At 44.6% G+C, this 14,506-nt stretch overlaps 1 protein-coding gene across 1 annotated transcript in view; it reads right to left on the reverse strand.

Annotated features, from left to right (window-relative positions):
- Positions 1–14,506, reverse strand: part of ATP1A1 (ATPase Na+/K+ transporting subunit alpha 1) — a 32,352-nt gene that overhangs the window by 12,718 nt on the left and 5,128 nt on the right. Inside the window, exons 2-10 of the mRNA XM_055584624.1 lie at positions 7,989–8,093; positions 7,309–7,368; positions 5,055–5,258; positions 4,296–4,409; positions 3,778–3,912; positions 3,549–3,666; positions 2,830–3,098; positions 2,097–2,295; positions 1,773–1,882 (exon numbers count right to left, since the gene is read on the reverse strand). Of these exons, the coding sequence (XP_055440599.1) occupies positions 1,773–1,882; positions 2,097–2,295; positions 2,830–3,098; positions 3,549–3,666; positions 3,778–3,912; positions 4,296–4,409; positions 5,055–5,258; positions 7,309–7,368; positions 7,989–8,093 (1,314 nt within the window). The remainder of the gene's footprint in view (positions 1–1,772; positions 1,883–2,096; positions 2,296–2,829; positions 3,099–3,548; positions 3,667–3,777; positions 3,913–4,295; positions 4,410–5,054; positions 5,259–7,308; positions 7,369–7,988; positions 8,094–14,506) is intronic.

The raw sequence follows: 14,506 nt of genomic DNA on the forward strand, positions 1-14,506 counted from the left end.
AAGAGCACCGTTCTGGGGTGTGACCACCCATCACAGTCCTTTATCTCAAATTCCAAACTCCTCCTGGCCGCCTGCCCTCCTCACCCTACCCAAAATGGTGCGAGGTGTCACTGACCCTTGGGAGAGGCATGACACAGTCTTCCAACCCTCTCCAGGCTTTTATTTTTTTTAACCTTCCCTGGGCCTGCTGAGAAGTCTCAAAGACAGTATTGTTCCCAACTACCTATTTCTAGTTATGAATCAGAAAATACAGAGTGAGAATGTAAATAGTTACAGTCCCCTTCACTGCCCTGCAATTTAAGAAGAAAATGCCCTGGGTTCTCAGGAGGGAGGGCAAATGGTCTGTGTCAAGGACTAAGCAGGACTTTACACTCTAAACATAATTTAATTGTGCAGGATTATCTGGGCCTGAATGATGCGAACTTGAAGTGATTTTTAGTTCCAACACTAATGTCCTCAGCTACCATTTTAAAGCCCACACTTCAGGTAACACACATTTGTGTGCTATATACTGTGACACATTTTGACACACTAAAACCATTTTCGGCTGTACTCAACTTTCACACAGAAGAATATTTTACACCTTTGGCACACCAGACCACATGTGCAGATGGGCAAATGAATGCTCCCTTATAAATATAGGAGTTCTTTTTAATAAGAAATGTGGCCAGGTTTCGTAAAAAGCAGGAAGTAAGTGGGAAGTAAGTAGGATCACTTTAATAAAAGACAATTATCAAAGCAGAATAGGGCTGTAGGCCCCTCTTTTTTTTTGATAATGTCATTAACATAACATGGCCCCAGACCCCTGAAATAACAGCTCATGCTACCTTTCTGGAGCTTTCAAATGAGAAAAGGTTGGATACTTTTGAGTCCCTGTGCTCAAAGCCTAGAAAATTTCCACTTTGAGGTAAGGAAAACGATGAAGCAGACATCTCAAGCTTTATCCCAAGATGAACAACATCCCCAAATCAACAACAATTCAATGCCAAGAAACTCCTTTAAAGAATAAAGGAGCCCCATCCTCACAACAGAGGCCATCTCAGTTCCATCTGAGCCATATTCTCTTGGACAACACAGTTTCTACCCAGATCCACCACAGGCAGCTTCGGGGAGAGTGAGCAGCCCCAAGGGCTCCACGCAGCTCCTCTCGGCCTCAAAGACCTTGTATAGCTCATGACCTTTCTGGGACCAAGTCTTTACTGGGTCACACAGTAATATCTTAGTCATTGCAAATTTCATGCGAATTCCAGAAGGCTGAGCTTGATTAGCTTATTTTTGCATCATTAGTAAGCAAGCTAAGAACAAATAAGATAAGAGAAATAGCTGAGCTATTTTAAGAAAATAAATGGCTTAAGGGATTGACTGGAATCTGCTGTATCATAATATGCAAATACGATTATTGAGTCACAAAAGTAGCCCTCACTGTCCACTAGGTGAGGTGATTAGGATATAAACTCAAGAGGAGTCAAGCCGGATTTTACGAGTTAGGTGGATTGCCTGGCCCCCTCCCACTTAAGTCAGTTCTTCCCATACATTCCCCCTTTACTGATCTTTATTGACCACAGGGTATTGTAAGTACTTGGGGATCTACAGGCAATACAACTCAGGTTACACACAGCAAAGAGTTACACACCACTCCAAGTGTCTTACAACAGACAACGACTTTACAACACCCAAAGGTCACATGCTGTTTAAAGGGAACCCTCAGGTGGTGGCTCCTGTGTGGCATGAGCACAGCCTGAAGGCAATCGTAACAGAACCTCTGAGTGTACCTTCAGGATAGGCAGGTTATCCTGGTTAGCCTGAAACACGGCCCTGTTACAAAGACCTGCGATTCTGGACAGAGCGAGCCACGTGGCCGAAGTCTTGTCAAATGAAACACCTGGTGGAGGCAAAAAGAGACAAGAACAAAGTGCTTAGCTGTGTACTGAAGTCCCAGAAAGATGTGAAATGACACATCTCCTTTCCCCATAAACTAGTCAGGGTTCAGGCATTTTCCCAACCATGCTTGAATTGACCAGAAACATCGAAAACCCATGACGCTCTACCCAGCTTCAAGCAGGGGAGGCTGAGCTGTGGGGGCGGGCCGGCCTTACCGCTCTGATTCTCTGTCGTGTCCGCCTCGTGGATTTGGTTGTCGAACCACATGTGGGCCACTGTCATTCGGTTCTGGGTCAGAGTTCCAGTTTTGTCTGAGCAGATGGTGGACGTGGATCCCAAGGTCTCCACAGCCTCCAGGTTCTTCACTAAGCAGTTTTTCCTGGCCATGCGCTTCGCAGTCAGCGTCAGGCACACCTAAAGCATTGGGAACAGATTATTAATACTTCAAATGGCCAGGCAGCTGTTCTATAGGAACTCTGGCTACCCCTGCCCCCGTAGACGTCTTTCTTAAAACTAAATCTCTCTAACCTTCCTCTGAAGTCGGAAGAAATAATAACGGCCACGTGTATATGGGGCTCCTTCCACCCCCCTCCAAAAAGGCTATTAAGCAAAGTGAAAATAGTCAGGATTTACCATATTCTGTTTTTCCCACTCAGCCCTAAGTTCTTCTCCTTTCTGGGCTACACTGTTCTGGATCATGTGATAATTCAAGGGGGGAAAAAAAAAAGTATGCTTCTGGTTTACTATCTTCCACATAAAAATGTGCTGAGGTCTTCTCACTGTCTAACCCTACCCAGCTGGCTCCGAAGAAAACCCATATATAAACACATGCAAGAAAAAAAACACAAAAAACCAAGTCGGCAGCCCCCAAGGAGAGGGCAGTGGATGAACCTCACTCTGAGGCAGGCCTTCAGAGTGGGCAAGCATCACCTTCCCCCAGCCTCTTACCGTGACGGTGGCCAGCAAACCCTCTGGCACGTTGGCTACAATGATGCCGATGAGGAAGATGACAGCCTCCAGCCAGGTGTACTCAAGGATCAGAGAAAGGATGAAGAAAGACACGCCCAGGAACACAGCCACACCCGTGATGATGTGGATAAAATGTTCAATTTCCGCAGCAATGGGAGTCTGGCCCCCCTCCAGCCCAGAAGCCAGCGTGGCAATTCTGCCCATCACGGTTCGATCCCCAGTATACACGACAATGCCACGTGCAGTGCCTTAAAAAAGAGTACGGGAAATTGTACCCCATTTTATCAGTGCAGCTGCAGAATTTGCACAACTACACAGCACGGTTGAAAAAAGAGAAGGAACACCCATCATTTTAAGGGCCACATCTTTGGTAGTATATGCTGTTTGTTTTAAACTATATGGACTCTGGGATTTCACTCCATTAGCAGGACCGCAGCTCCAAACCTTACTTGAGCTTAGTGTTGCCAACACAAGAGGGCCATGTGAGGCAGAGGGAACAGGGAAAAACAGCCACGAGGTTTACTGTGTCTTCCTGCCAGCATGTCAACTGCTTCTGCCGTGTTTGACTAAGGTGGTCAGAAATGGGACCCACAAAACAAAGAGAAATTGTGGCCGTGGGGTTATTTTTTTTGGTGATTGTCATTAAAGCCCAAGATAAATGCCACGCTGTGCTGAAGAGTACTTCAGAACGGTCCTACCTTCAACACAGTTGGTTGAAAAAAAGGCAATGTTCCGTGTCTCCAGGGGATTTTCATTGGTGAAATCTGGAGACCTGGTCTGTGGCTCTGATTCTCCCGTGAGCGAGGAGTTATCCACCTGCCCATGAATAAAGTCAAACATGTCATGTGAGTGACACGAGCCTCATCTGGGGCTGCGGGATCACTCCACTCCCTCTGCCCCAAGCGCGGAGGCTCTGTTTAAACCTACCTTGCAGCCATTCGCAGAAATGATCCTGAGATCGGCAGGAATTCGATCCCCTCCTTTCACTTCCACCAGATCTCCGACGACAACCTCTTCCGCGTTTATGCTCATTTTCTCACCATTTCGAATCACGAGGGCTTGCTTTTGGAAGGGGACACGTTTACACCATTCCGTCAGGTAAGAATGGATACCACCGGGAAGGCAGTGTCCAAATCACAAAACCATCTGTGATCTTAACTATCTGCATTACAACCAAGACTTAGCTTTTTATGTACACGAGTTAACGAAAGCTTGCTCAGGCTACCTAAGAGGCAGTCTTCACGTTGCCGTTGTGTGGTACGCTCAGAGGGAAGACGCTCCCTTTCCAGGGTGTAAGAAAAACAGATGTGGTCTTGGGTGGGGGAGAAGGTGTCCCTCTCTCTCTGGTGGAGCCACTGAATACTCGGAAGGCCTTAACCCCACACTGGTTCACACTATTGGCGCTGCAAGTTGCCAGATGGGGAAAGACAAAAAGCAGCAGGTACCTGAGGAACCATGTTTTTGAAGGACTCCATGATCTTTGAGCTTTTAGCTTCTTGATAGTAGGAGAAACACCCGGTTATGATGACGACCGCGGACAGCACCACACCAAGGTACAGCTGCAACAGAACAGACAAGTTAGGGCGGCACAGCTCTCAGTGAAGGACTGGGGACATTCAGCTAATTGACTGAATAAAAAACACTTTAAAAAAAAAAAGAGAGAGAGAGAGATCAAGGCTTCAGAAATACAAAACTCATGCCTTCATGCTTCTTCCTAGAGACAGTGTCCAAGAAAGTCAGAAACGGAGTCACACTGATACTTGGTCACTAGCCTGGGGAAGCGTTCCAGATGAATCAGTTTCTCCTGCTTTGTTAAACGTATTTCAAGACAGCTTGTGACCTGAAGAATGGCTACCAAACATTTCTGGATGTGTGCAATGTTCCAATGTTAAAAACTATGCCCTCCACTTAGTGGCAACAGGACCTGCATAGGGCCTGAGCAGAGCTGCCGGTTCATGGTAGCAGCGTGCAGGGCAGATGCCCAGCTTGGAAGAACATCTAAACACAGGGAGGGGACAGAGAGAGAACCCGAAGTGAAGAAGGAAGACGTACGGGCCCTGAAGGCAATTGATGCTGATGTTACTTTTCCCAGAGTTTAAAACCATCAAGTAACCCGTAGTGACTGAAAATAAACAGCTGGCAGAGGGTGGCCTGTTAGGTGTTTACGCATACCTAACAATCCACACTAGAACTATGGTACTCACATTATCATTTTGAGGTTCCTCTTCTGTAGCAGCTTGGATACCATAGGCCAGGAAGCAAAGAACTGCTCCAATCCACAGTAACATTGAGAACCCTCCAAACAGCTGTCGACAGAACTTGACCCATTCAGGGGTCGTGGGAGGGGGCGTGAGGGCGTTGGGTCCATCTCTGGCTAGGATCTCGGCAGCTCGAGCAGTTGTTAAGCCCTGAAAAGCAGAGGGATATAAGTAAGACCAACTGCTCCAGGGCTCACAAGCTAACACAGCTACCTGACAGCTGAGAAGGAAGCAGAGAGAAACTACATGTCCCAGGCCAACGCAGAAGCTAGAAAATCCTGGTGACCACCCTATGGTTCAGGCCAACAAGAGCCCAAGTGTCCTGAAGAACCTACAACATTCAGACTTTTCTTTTAAAATTGATCCATGGACAGACTGGAATCTGGTACGGTCTCTTCTGAGTTTTACAGAAGGAATTCATGCCAAATTGCATTTACCAAAAAGACATCCCACCTTAACTAACTGATTCAGTTTTGCAAATTAAGAGCTTAAGAGTTTCCTGTGTATTGAATCTGTCAAGGAAGTGGAAAAAGAAAAAAACACTATTCATATCAAAGGAGGAAAAAAAAAATCTGTCAGAATCCACCCTGTTACTGGGTTAACTGCCAAGTTTCAGTATAGAACTTCATTCCTTGGATGGCAATTAAAACACCTGTCTGGTGGGGAAGGGGTCACACTTGTGTAATATCTGAGCTAATAACCCCAGGACACCCATCAGTTAAGAAGTAGTCAATGGGGGCGTTCTCTGGTGGTCCAGTGATTAAGACGTGGGCTTTTACTGCCAAGGGCCCAGGTCTGATCCCTGGTTAGGGAACAAGAGCCTATGAGCCACTTGGGGTGGCCAAAAAATTAACAAATAAAATCTTAAAAAAAAGTATTCACTGGAAGAAAAGCCCACTGGACTGAGGCCCTGCTGTTTCCTAATGGGCCTTAAATCTGAGATGCACTGACAGCAGATAAGAGACACACAGCTCCCACCATGAGGGGAAAATGTGGCTACTTTCACAAAAGACATAAAAGACATGTTTGCCTGAAGCATGTATATATATTTTGTTCTCAAGTTATCTTTAATATTGGAATTAACGAGGGAATATGGGGAAAGGGACAAGAATACCTACGGGGTCCACATGGACTTATTTCAGGACCTTCCTCTGCCTCAAGTTCATGACACAATCCCTGGACAGAATGACCACCACCGACACCAGCCATCTGAGCTGTCTCTGCAGCTCAGAGACACTGAGCTGCATTGAATCCAGTACTTCCAGTATTGGGCACTGAATCCAGTACTTCCAGTTAACTTTAATTCTCACTACAACCTTTACCCAACCCTTTCATTAATCCCATTTTACAAGACAACAGCCCCACAGCATTTGAGTAAGTGACCTAGGTTGCCGAGAAACACACGTCATAGGAACCTAGAGTAAACTTCAGTGAGATAACCCACATGAGGTGCTCAGAGAACAACTGCCTGCTGGGTCTTAGTGCCAGGCCTCCTCTCAGAGCCTAAGGCCCCAAACTTCTCAGAGCTTGTTGGTAATTTACTGAAAAAACAGCTCCATCGTAGCTGGCACTCAAGTCATTCCTTGGACTTATTAGTGACTGTCCAGAAAACAACAAACCCCCCCCACCCGCCCCGATTTTACTTTTATATTGTTTGCGGCAAACAATTAACACATAAAAATCCACTAGATAACAAGGATATACAGTATATATTTTACTGAAGTTTCTTTGAACTGTGTAAAAAAAATTTCCTAATAAATGACAGAATAAACCAAGGTTCTGACCTACTACCATGAGCTAGCTGATAAAAATACAGACATCTGAATTGTTCAAGATTCAACTAGTTGAAATTTTCAACTCAATTCAACAATGTCAAAGAATAAACAGAACATCTGTGTTCACAAGGTCAGGTGGTGAGCATGACCTTGCATCTGTTCGGTTTCAAATCCTGGAGCTCCTACTGGTTGGCTGTCACTTGCTACAAGATGGGGAAAATAATGCCTATTTTCAAAAAGTTTCAGGGGAAACAAAATAGTAAAACAGCATACAAGAGCCCAAGTTCTGTGCATGTCACATAGCAGACATGATATGGATGGTGGCTATCAATATTCTGGAGTCGCCAAGGTTAGGCCTGTGATACCAGGGGAAAATGTGAGGAGAAAGATCAGAATTCTATGCAAAAATAAAAATTAGAACATACTCGGTTCAAGTCTGTTCCATATTTGCGATGAAGTTCATCAAGGCTAAGTTTATGATCATCCTAAGGAAAAACAAAAGGAAAAGAATTAAACATTTTATCACTAAAAAAAGAATTAAAAACCCATCAGGGTCATCCCTCACTATCATCAGGCTCAGAATACAAGTTAGTATATGTACTCTCACCATTGCCAATGGCTTGGTGACCACACAGCTCCTACTGAGTGGTCTTCACTAGCGAATGGCTCAAGCTGTATGATGGGGGCCTTCACAGCCTGACCAGGCAGATTCTAGATAGGTTGCATCCATGGAGGCCTCCACCACCTGAAGAGGTTGGAAGTTCCCTACACGCAGTATGATTCAGAAACACAGAAGCAAAGGCCCATGATATCAACCGCTCCTCTGTGGACCTTTGGTTGAATACTGAGTATTGAATATTAAATACAGAGTATTGAATACAGAGTATTAAATAACTTGTCCAACCCGCTGACATCTTTTACAATGAAAATTTTCCATACCAACCTCTACGATTCAGTAACATTTGTAGGACTGCTATAATCTCTTTACTTTGAAAATGAAGCAAATCTGATTGAAGAATGGCTGGGGGAGGGGCACCACACACTCAAGGATGTAAGATACAATTCCTATTTAAGAACAGAAAGCACCCTTCCTGCTGGTACTTACCATAGAAACTTCTTTCTTCAGCTCGTCCATATCCCTCTCTTTCTTAGCTTTTTTCTTGTCGCTATGCTCTGAAACAGCTGCCGGTTCATATTTATCACGTCCAACCTATAGAGGAACAAGGGAAAGGTGTGACTGTGAATTAGGAACAGCACCTCAAAATTCAAGGTGGTAGAGAAAGGGATTTTCAGGAGTTTTAGGTGAGCATCTTGAAAAGTTATTGGGCTAATATCCATGGAAATATATGTGCTGATGATGCATATTCAACAACAGTCCAGTATTATCCAGAATAGTGCCAACTCTAGCTCAAGACAGGCCATCTGCACCCTAGGGCACTAAGACCACTGGGAAGGCCTTGTCAGGACTCAGAATGGCCCTACCAGCTGCTTCCATTTGGGGTGAGGGGCCGGGGAGAAGGTTGTACTGTCAACATTTCCATACCATGGCCCTTCATCTTCCCCATTGAAAGATGAAACTATCTTCACATCACTAACTTAGAGTATAATACACTATACTTATGCACTTGTACTCTGAATCAGACATCAAATCCTGGGCTCTACCACTTAACAGCTGTGTGTCCTTGGGCAAATCACTGATTCTGAAATTGCACTATTCTCTTCCCCAGCATGGAGATAATGGTGCCCATTCCCTTAGATGTTTGAGAGGACTAAATGATATACACCTAAATGCTAATGACTTTATTATCATGTTTAATTCTTATCTTTGCAAAGAAGTCATTACATACCAACTTTAAATATAATACCTTTAGGGCTTGCCTAAGAGTACGAACTTTTTTACCTTATTTAAAAAAAGAAGTCAGCCCAAGAGTCCTTCAAATTCTTTAAGTGAAAAACAAAAAAGGGAGTCCCCACCCCAATCTGCAGCCTGAGAATAAAACTCCCAAATGAAAAGTCCCTGGAAATGTTTTGACAGAGGCAGGATATAGGAGAAGCATGTGCATTATCACACAATTCACAGGATCCACCTACGCCTCTTGAAAACTGGAACAATTTTTACAGAAAACGTTGATTCCATAGTTTAAATTTAGATTGTTCCACTCCCCCACCTCCTGTCGAAAATGCTTGTGCTCAGCTACACAAAGCCGGAACTTAGTGCTCCTAAGGGCGGTCTCCAGAGCAGAAGAGACCCCTCACTCCAGAGGCCCCCAGCCCACAATCTGCTTGCAACCACCACCATCTCCTAAGAAGGGCAAAGAAAAGGCAATTTTCTTACAATGGGTGCTCTGTGGTGCAATTTCTGTTCATTCATGGCTCTCCCTTATTCATTTCTAATTTTCAGAAGTACACCAGCTACTAAAGCAGTAAGTAGAAAAACACTGTCTAGATTAAAATTATACTGTGTTGAAAATAAAAAAATCAAAACATATCGATATAGCAGATATGGTTGTAAATAAATACAATAATCACTTGAATTTGAAAAAATACCCTAAGACTCTAAAGAGATTGTAACTTCAAGTTCGTGCTGCCAAGACATAAGGACATGTACAGTATTCACACTGCTCAACTTGTGTGGTTACATGTACAGTGTTCCCTGCAGATTAATTTTTTCAAAGTGTCCTTTAGCTTCTGTATCTTATCTGTTAAGAATGAAGCAGAGCTAAAGATAGTCAACATTCTCAACATTCCCTCCACTATGGAGCAACCACACTGGTGAGAGCCTCTCTGGTAGAGCCCTGGTGCCAGAGTTAAAATGGAAAATCATCACACACACTGGAAGCAAATAGACAACACAAACCAAAAAAAAAATGGCCGCCCCCTCAGCCCTCCTCACCACAGACCACTGCATTTCCTTCATATATTTAATGAGGAAGCACAAGCCTGAAACTTTATATTAAACACATTGACTAGGGAGCTCTCAAAGACTCACGTGGCCAGTTTGTATTGATTTTTAAAATCCAGTCCACAAATTCTCTAAGCAAAGTTGAGTATCATTAAAGGTATTTAATTTAAATATATGAAAATCAAGAGTTAAAATCCCTCTGCCTCATCATCTGTAGGCTTTATTTTCTGGCTTTCAACATTTTACATTCTGAAAGAGGGGGAGAGAGTTATTAGAGCAGCTAAAACTTGGATATGTTCCAAAGTTCTATCCCCATTTACAAAACAGACCCCTTGCCTGAAGCTTCACAGTTCTCAATGCTTAAGGTAGCTGGAAATAGAGGCTCCCTAATAACCCTCCCCTTTCTCCATCAATTCATGGCACACTAAGAGGCGGTAAGTTTAAAACAGGAGATTTGTGAAAGAGACAGGGGAAGTACTAACAAGAGATAGTTCTTTTCCTTCAAGATTTTAATTGCTTCACCAGGCACTGTTTGTCCAGAAGACCAGGCTGCTTATGCAATTCAGTTCTTTCCTAGGAAGCTTCCCCTATGGCCCAGAGGTTAAAGCGTCTGCCTCCAATGCTGGAGACCCGGGTTTGATCCCTGGATCGGGAAGATCCCCTGGAGAAGACAATGGTAACCCACTCCTGTATTCTTGCCTGGAGAATCCCATGGACGGAGAAGCCTGGTAGGCTACAGTCCGTGGGGTCGCAAAGAGTCAGACCCGACTGAGTTACTTCGCTTTTTCGCTTTCTTTTCTACAAGTAAAACAATAATACTACTTCATCTTGATGGGAACCAAACATTACTCCAGTCCCTACCAATCTCAATTACTAGTTTCAAAGCAGGGAAAAAAAAAAATCTGTGTGTGTGTAATGGTAGAATGCAGGGTGGAACAGGGAACAACTTAAAATTGGGTAGATAACATTTTATTATTTCTTTGAAAAGCATTTGGGAAAAACAAAGGTCATGGAAAGGGGAATGATAACATGGCCTCCCCAATCTACTCCTATGACCTTCCCACTCCTCCAGGTATACAAGTCAATTTTTCAATTAGGAAGTGCCCGGAGGCCAGGCAGGTACCACGCTCTGTGCGCAGCACCCTTGGGGCACCACTGTACTGTCTCCCTAGGATAAGTACAATGGAGGCTCAAGGTTACCGTTATACCCTCTCCAAAAGGGCCATTTGTGAACCTTCCCCCAGCCCCGCCCCCCCGTCATTCTAATTTAGGAAGTGGGAGGTCACAACAAGGGCAGGGGCTTGCCCAGTGTGACACAGGCTCAAATCAAAAGTGTTATTACTTCACCCCGTGCTTCCAGGGGATTTCATTTTCTCAAAGGTTCACTGTGAGTTCTGCCACCACTTGATCTGGGTAGAGGGAAAGGGTGCTCAGGATGTGGGGAGAGAAAATTCCTAATCAAAGGAGCCAAGGCTGAAAACCTGGAGCAAGGTTCATTTATTTAGTATTTATTTTAAATTGTTTCAAATTAGTTTATTTAGGGGTTTCATTTTCATTTCTCAATAGACTATGTATTTTCCAGTTGCTTCTTCATCTGAATTAGCTCATCTAGTTCTGAATGGTTACTGAGTGTCATCTTGATTAGCCAACCATCTTCACAACAAAATGCTATGACAAGCCCTGGATTTTTGGCAAGAGCTTCAGTGACTTCTCCTGATAGAAGAGAAGAGAGTTCACTTGCAGCTTTCCCCACAGCCCCAAGCACCAAACTCCTTTTGTTTGTTCAATTCTGTCCCAACTGCAGGCAGACAACAGTAAACAACATCTTCCAAAGCTTCCTGTGCAAAGCTGCTGATTCCCACTGGCTCGATCCCTGGGTTGGGAAGATCCCCCGGAGAAGGAAATGGCAACCCACTCCAGTATTCTTGCCTGGAAAAATCCCATGGACAAAGGAGCCTGGTAGGCTAGAGTTCATGGAGTCGCACAGAGTCAGACACGACTGAGCGACTTCACTTCACTGCTCTAACAGCATTTTCTGTTGTCATCTATTCATGTTTGTGAATCTACACACAGAGCAGAACGGGGCTGGTATGCAGCACAGGGGAGGTGCCCACCCTCAGCACTCCAGCCCCCAGGCTGAAGCCCCAACCTTCACTTCTTTAAAAGCACAGACTGAATCCTTACAATGAGCATGACCTGTTGGGGCTGGCGAGGCACCTTCCTCCTCTTCAGTAATTGACAACTTAAAGGGGGAGGAGTGGGAAGCAGATATGACAGGTACAGAGAATTATCCATATGAAAGTGAAAGTCATTCAGTCATGTCCGACTCGGTGACCCCATGTACTATACAGTCCATAGAATTCTCCAGGCCAGAATACTGGAGTGGGTTGCCATTTCCTTCTCCAGGGGATCTTCCTGACCCAGGGATTGAACCGGAGTCTCCTGCATTGCAGACGGATTCCTTATCAGCTGAGCCACAAGGGAAGCCAAGAATTATCCCTGAATTTTTTAAAAAGGCACACAAAGAAGGTACAATGAGTTTAGGAGAGAAGCTTCTATCCCAGAGGTTGAGTCACTGGAGGTCTGAATAAGCTAAAGTTGCCCCGAGGCCCACAGATCCATCTCTACAAGCCCTCAGGAGGGCAGGCCTTGGAAACGTCCTCAATTGAGCAGAGTGGACATCTGACCACAGTTCCCACCCTATCAGCACAATCCCCTGTGGCCAATAGGGAGGTCAGAGGCCTTTCAAACTTCAGAAGTTGCTGTTGACGAAGTCTGGAGGGTACTTGGGAGCAGAGACATCTATACCCTTGGGATAAGACTACGGATGGTGCTTTTAAGTCAGCCCCAGGTCATTCTAGCTCTGCCATATGCCAGCAAGACAATCCTGAACAGTCAGCCTGTTTCTTCCTGGCCTAAAATGGAAATAACACTTGGGGGTAACGACTGAAGCCTCTAGATGGCATTCCAATAGTCGGATGAATCAAGGGGCCACCGTCAAATCCCAAAACAAAACACCTAAAACTAGCACTGTTTCTAAAACTGACAAAGCAAGCTTTGGACTATCAAGAGGGGCCAGAAGAAGGGTAACAGTAACTGCCCCAAATGCAGCCCATTTAAAAGCTTGCCAAGAGGGCTGTAGAAAGGGTACCTCTGATTCCAGTCAGGCAGGGAAGTCGAAGGGATGATCTCTCTCTGATCCTGCTGGTTGCCTAGGAGTACTGCCTAGAGTGGACTACATCTTTCTTTTATATATAAAGGGGCGGGGGCGGGGGGGGGGGGGGGGGCGCGCGCGGATCTTCCTGATGTATTATTACATCATTATCAAACCTAATAGTGTATGTGAAGGTACTCTGCAAAGCACTACACGAAAGTTATTATAACTTGGTTTTAATTAACTTATATCACTGCCGTTCCTCATTGACTATGAAAAGTCATAACCTTAAAAAAAGAAACCTCATTTTGGGCATTTGTTAATTTTATCATCAACTAAAACAAAGAAAACATAAAATATTACCACACCAAGTTCATTACAGCTCTGATCACTCCCAAATGACTAAGTAGTTTATGTACAAAGAATTTTCTCTTGCCAGGGATCTGAGGCTGGAGATGGGAGAGGGCAGGCACTGCTGTGATTCTGCAGGCACTGCTGTGATTCTACAGCCACGCTGCAGCCCAGAGCAGCATTTAAGGCGGTGAGGAAGAGGAGGTGACCCAAAGGACCACCCTACCTTCACATTCCTTGTCTCCCTCACCTAAACCGCGGTGGAGCTGGGGAATACCAAGCAGCCAGGCCATAGCAGGGGGTCTCTTTGTGAACTCAGCTCAGTCCCTCCAAACTTGGGCTGCAGTCCATCAGCCAGCAGAGTGCAAAGAAAACAGCTCCAGCACTAGCCGGTGGGTTCCCTCAGCCCAAAATGAACTCGGCTTAAAACCTTCCTCCCCAATCTACCTGCATGTGAAATTTAAGGAGCCTGACAGCCCACCCTACCTGCAATAGTTAGTATACATTCATGATCATTCAAAAAAAAATCTAAAGCATCTAAATAATCAATATACTTTAGATTTACTACCTCTTTAAAAATGTGCTTTTTCAGTTGTTTTAAAAATGGGGTGATACTTTTTACCTCTATACTAGGTACCTGGGTTGTGAAGAGTTAAAATATTCTGCCTATTCCCCCCATTTGCTGCCCTCCTCATCTCTTTTCTCATTTTGTCAGACCACTCTGGCTAGTGCTACTCAAACGAAGTTGTTGGTTTGAGAGACCATGGACTAACAACTGGCACAAGCATTAAAAGCACACTGAATTAATTTCCAAAGTCCTGATCACTCCCCTCAATTGGTACCCCAAAGCCTAGGGTGGGAAGTAATATAGCTGTAGGGCTGAAAAGAACAAAAGCAGTGATAACCTGGAGAAATGCCCCCTGAGTTGAAACAAAACCAATATGGCACCATAGAAGCATCATATGGAGGATAAAAGAAAAATGCAAGAGGATAACACCCCAAAGTGCATGAGGCTCTGCCCTCACCATGCGGACAAACGGGAAAGATAAACTAAGAACCAAGTCCCCCCGATCCATGAAACCTGAACAATGAAAACAAGGCAGGTCCCAAAGACCAAAGCACAAGCATCCAGGATCCACTTTTCAGATCACCAACAGAAAAAAATCTACTAGCTGTTACTAAACAGGGTTTGAATAAAACCAGATACAGAACTAAT

The sequence above is a fragment of the Bubalus kerabau genome, chromosome 6 (genome assembly GCF_029407905.1).
Source record: "Bubalus kerabau isolate K-KA32 ecotype Philippines breed swamp buffalo chromosome 6, PCC_UOA_SB_1v2, whole genome shotgun sequence".
NCBI lineage: Eukaryota > Metazoa > Chordata > Mammalia > Artiodactyla > Bovidae > Bubalus > Bubalus kerabau.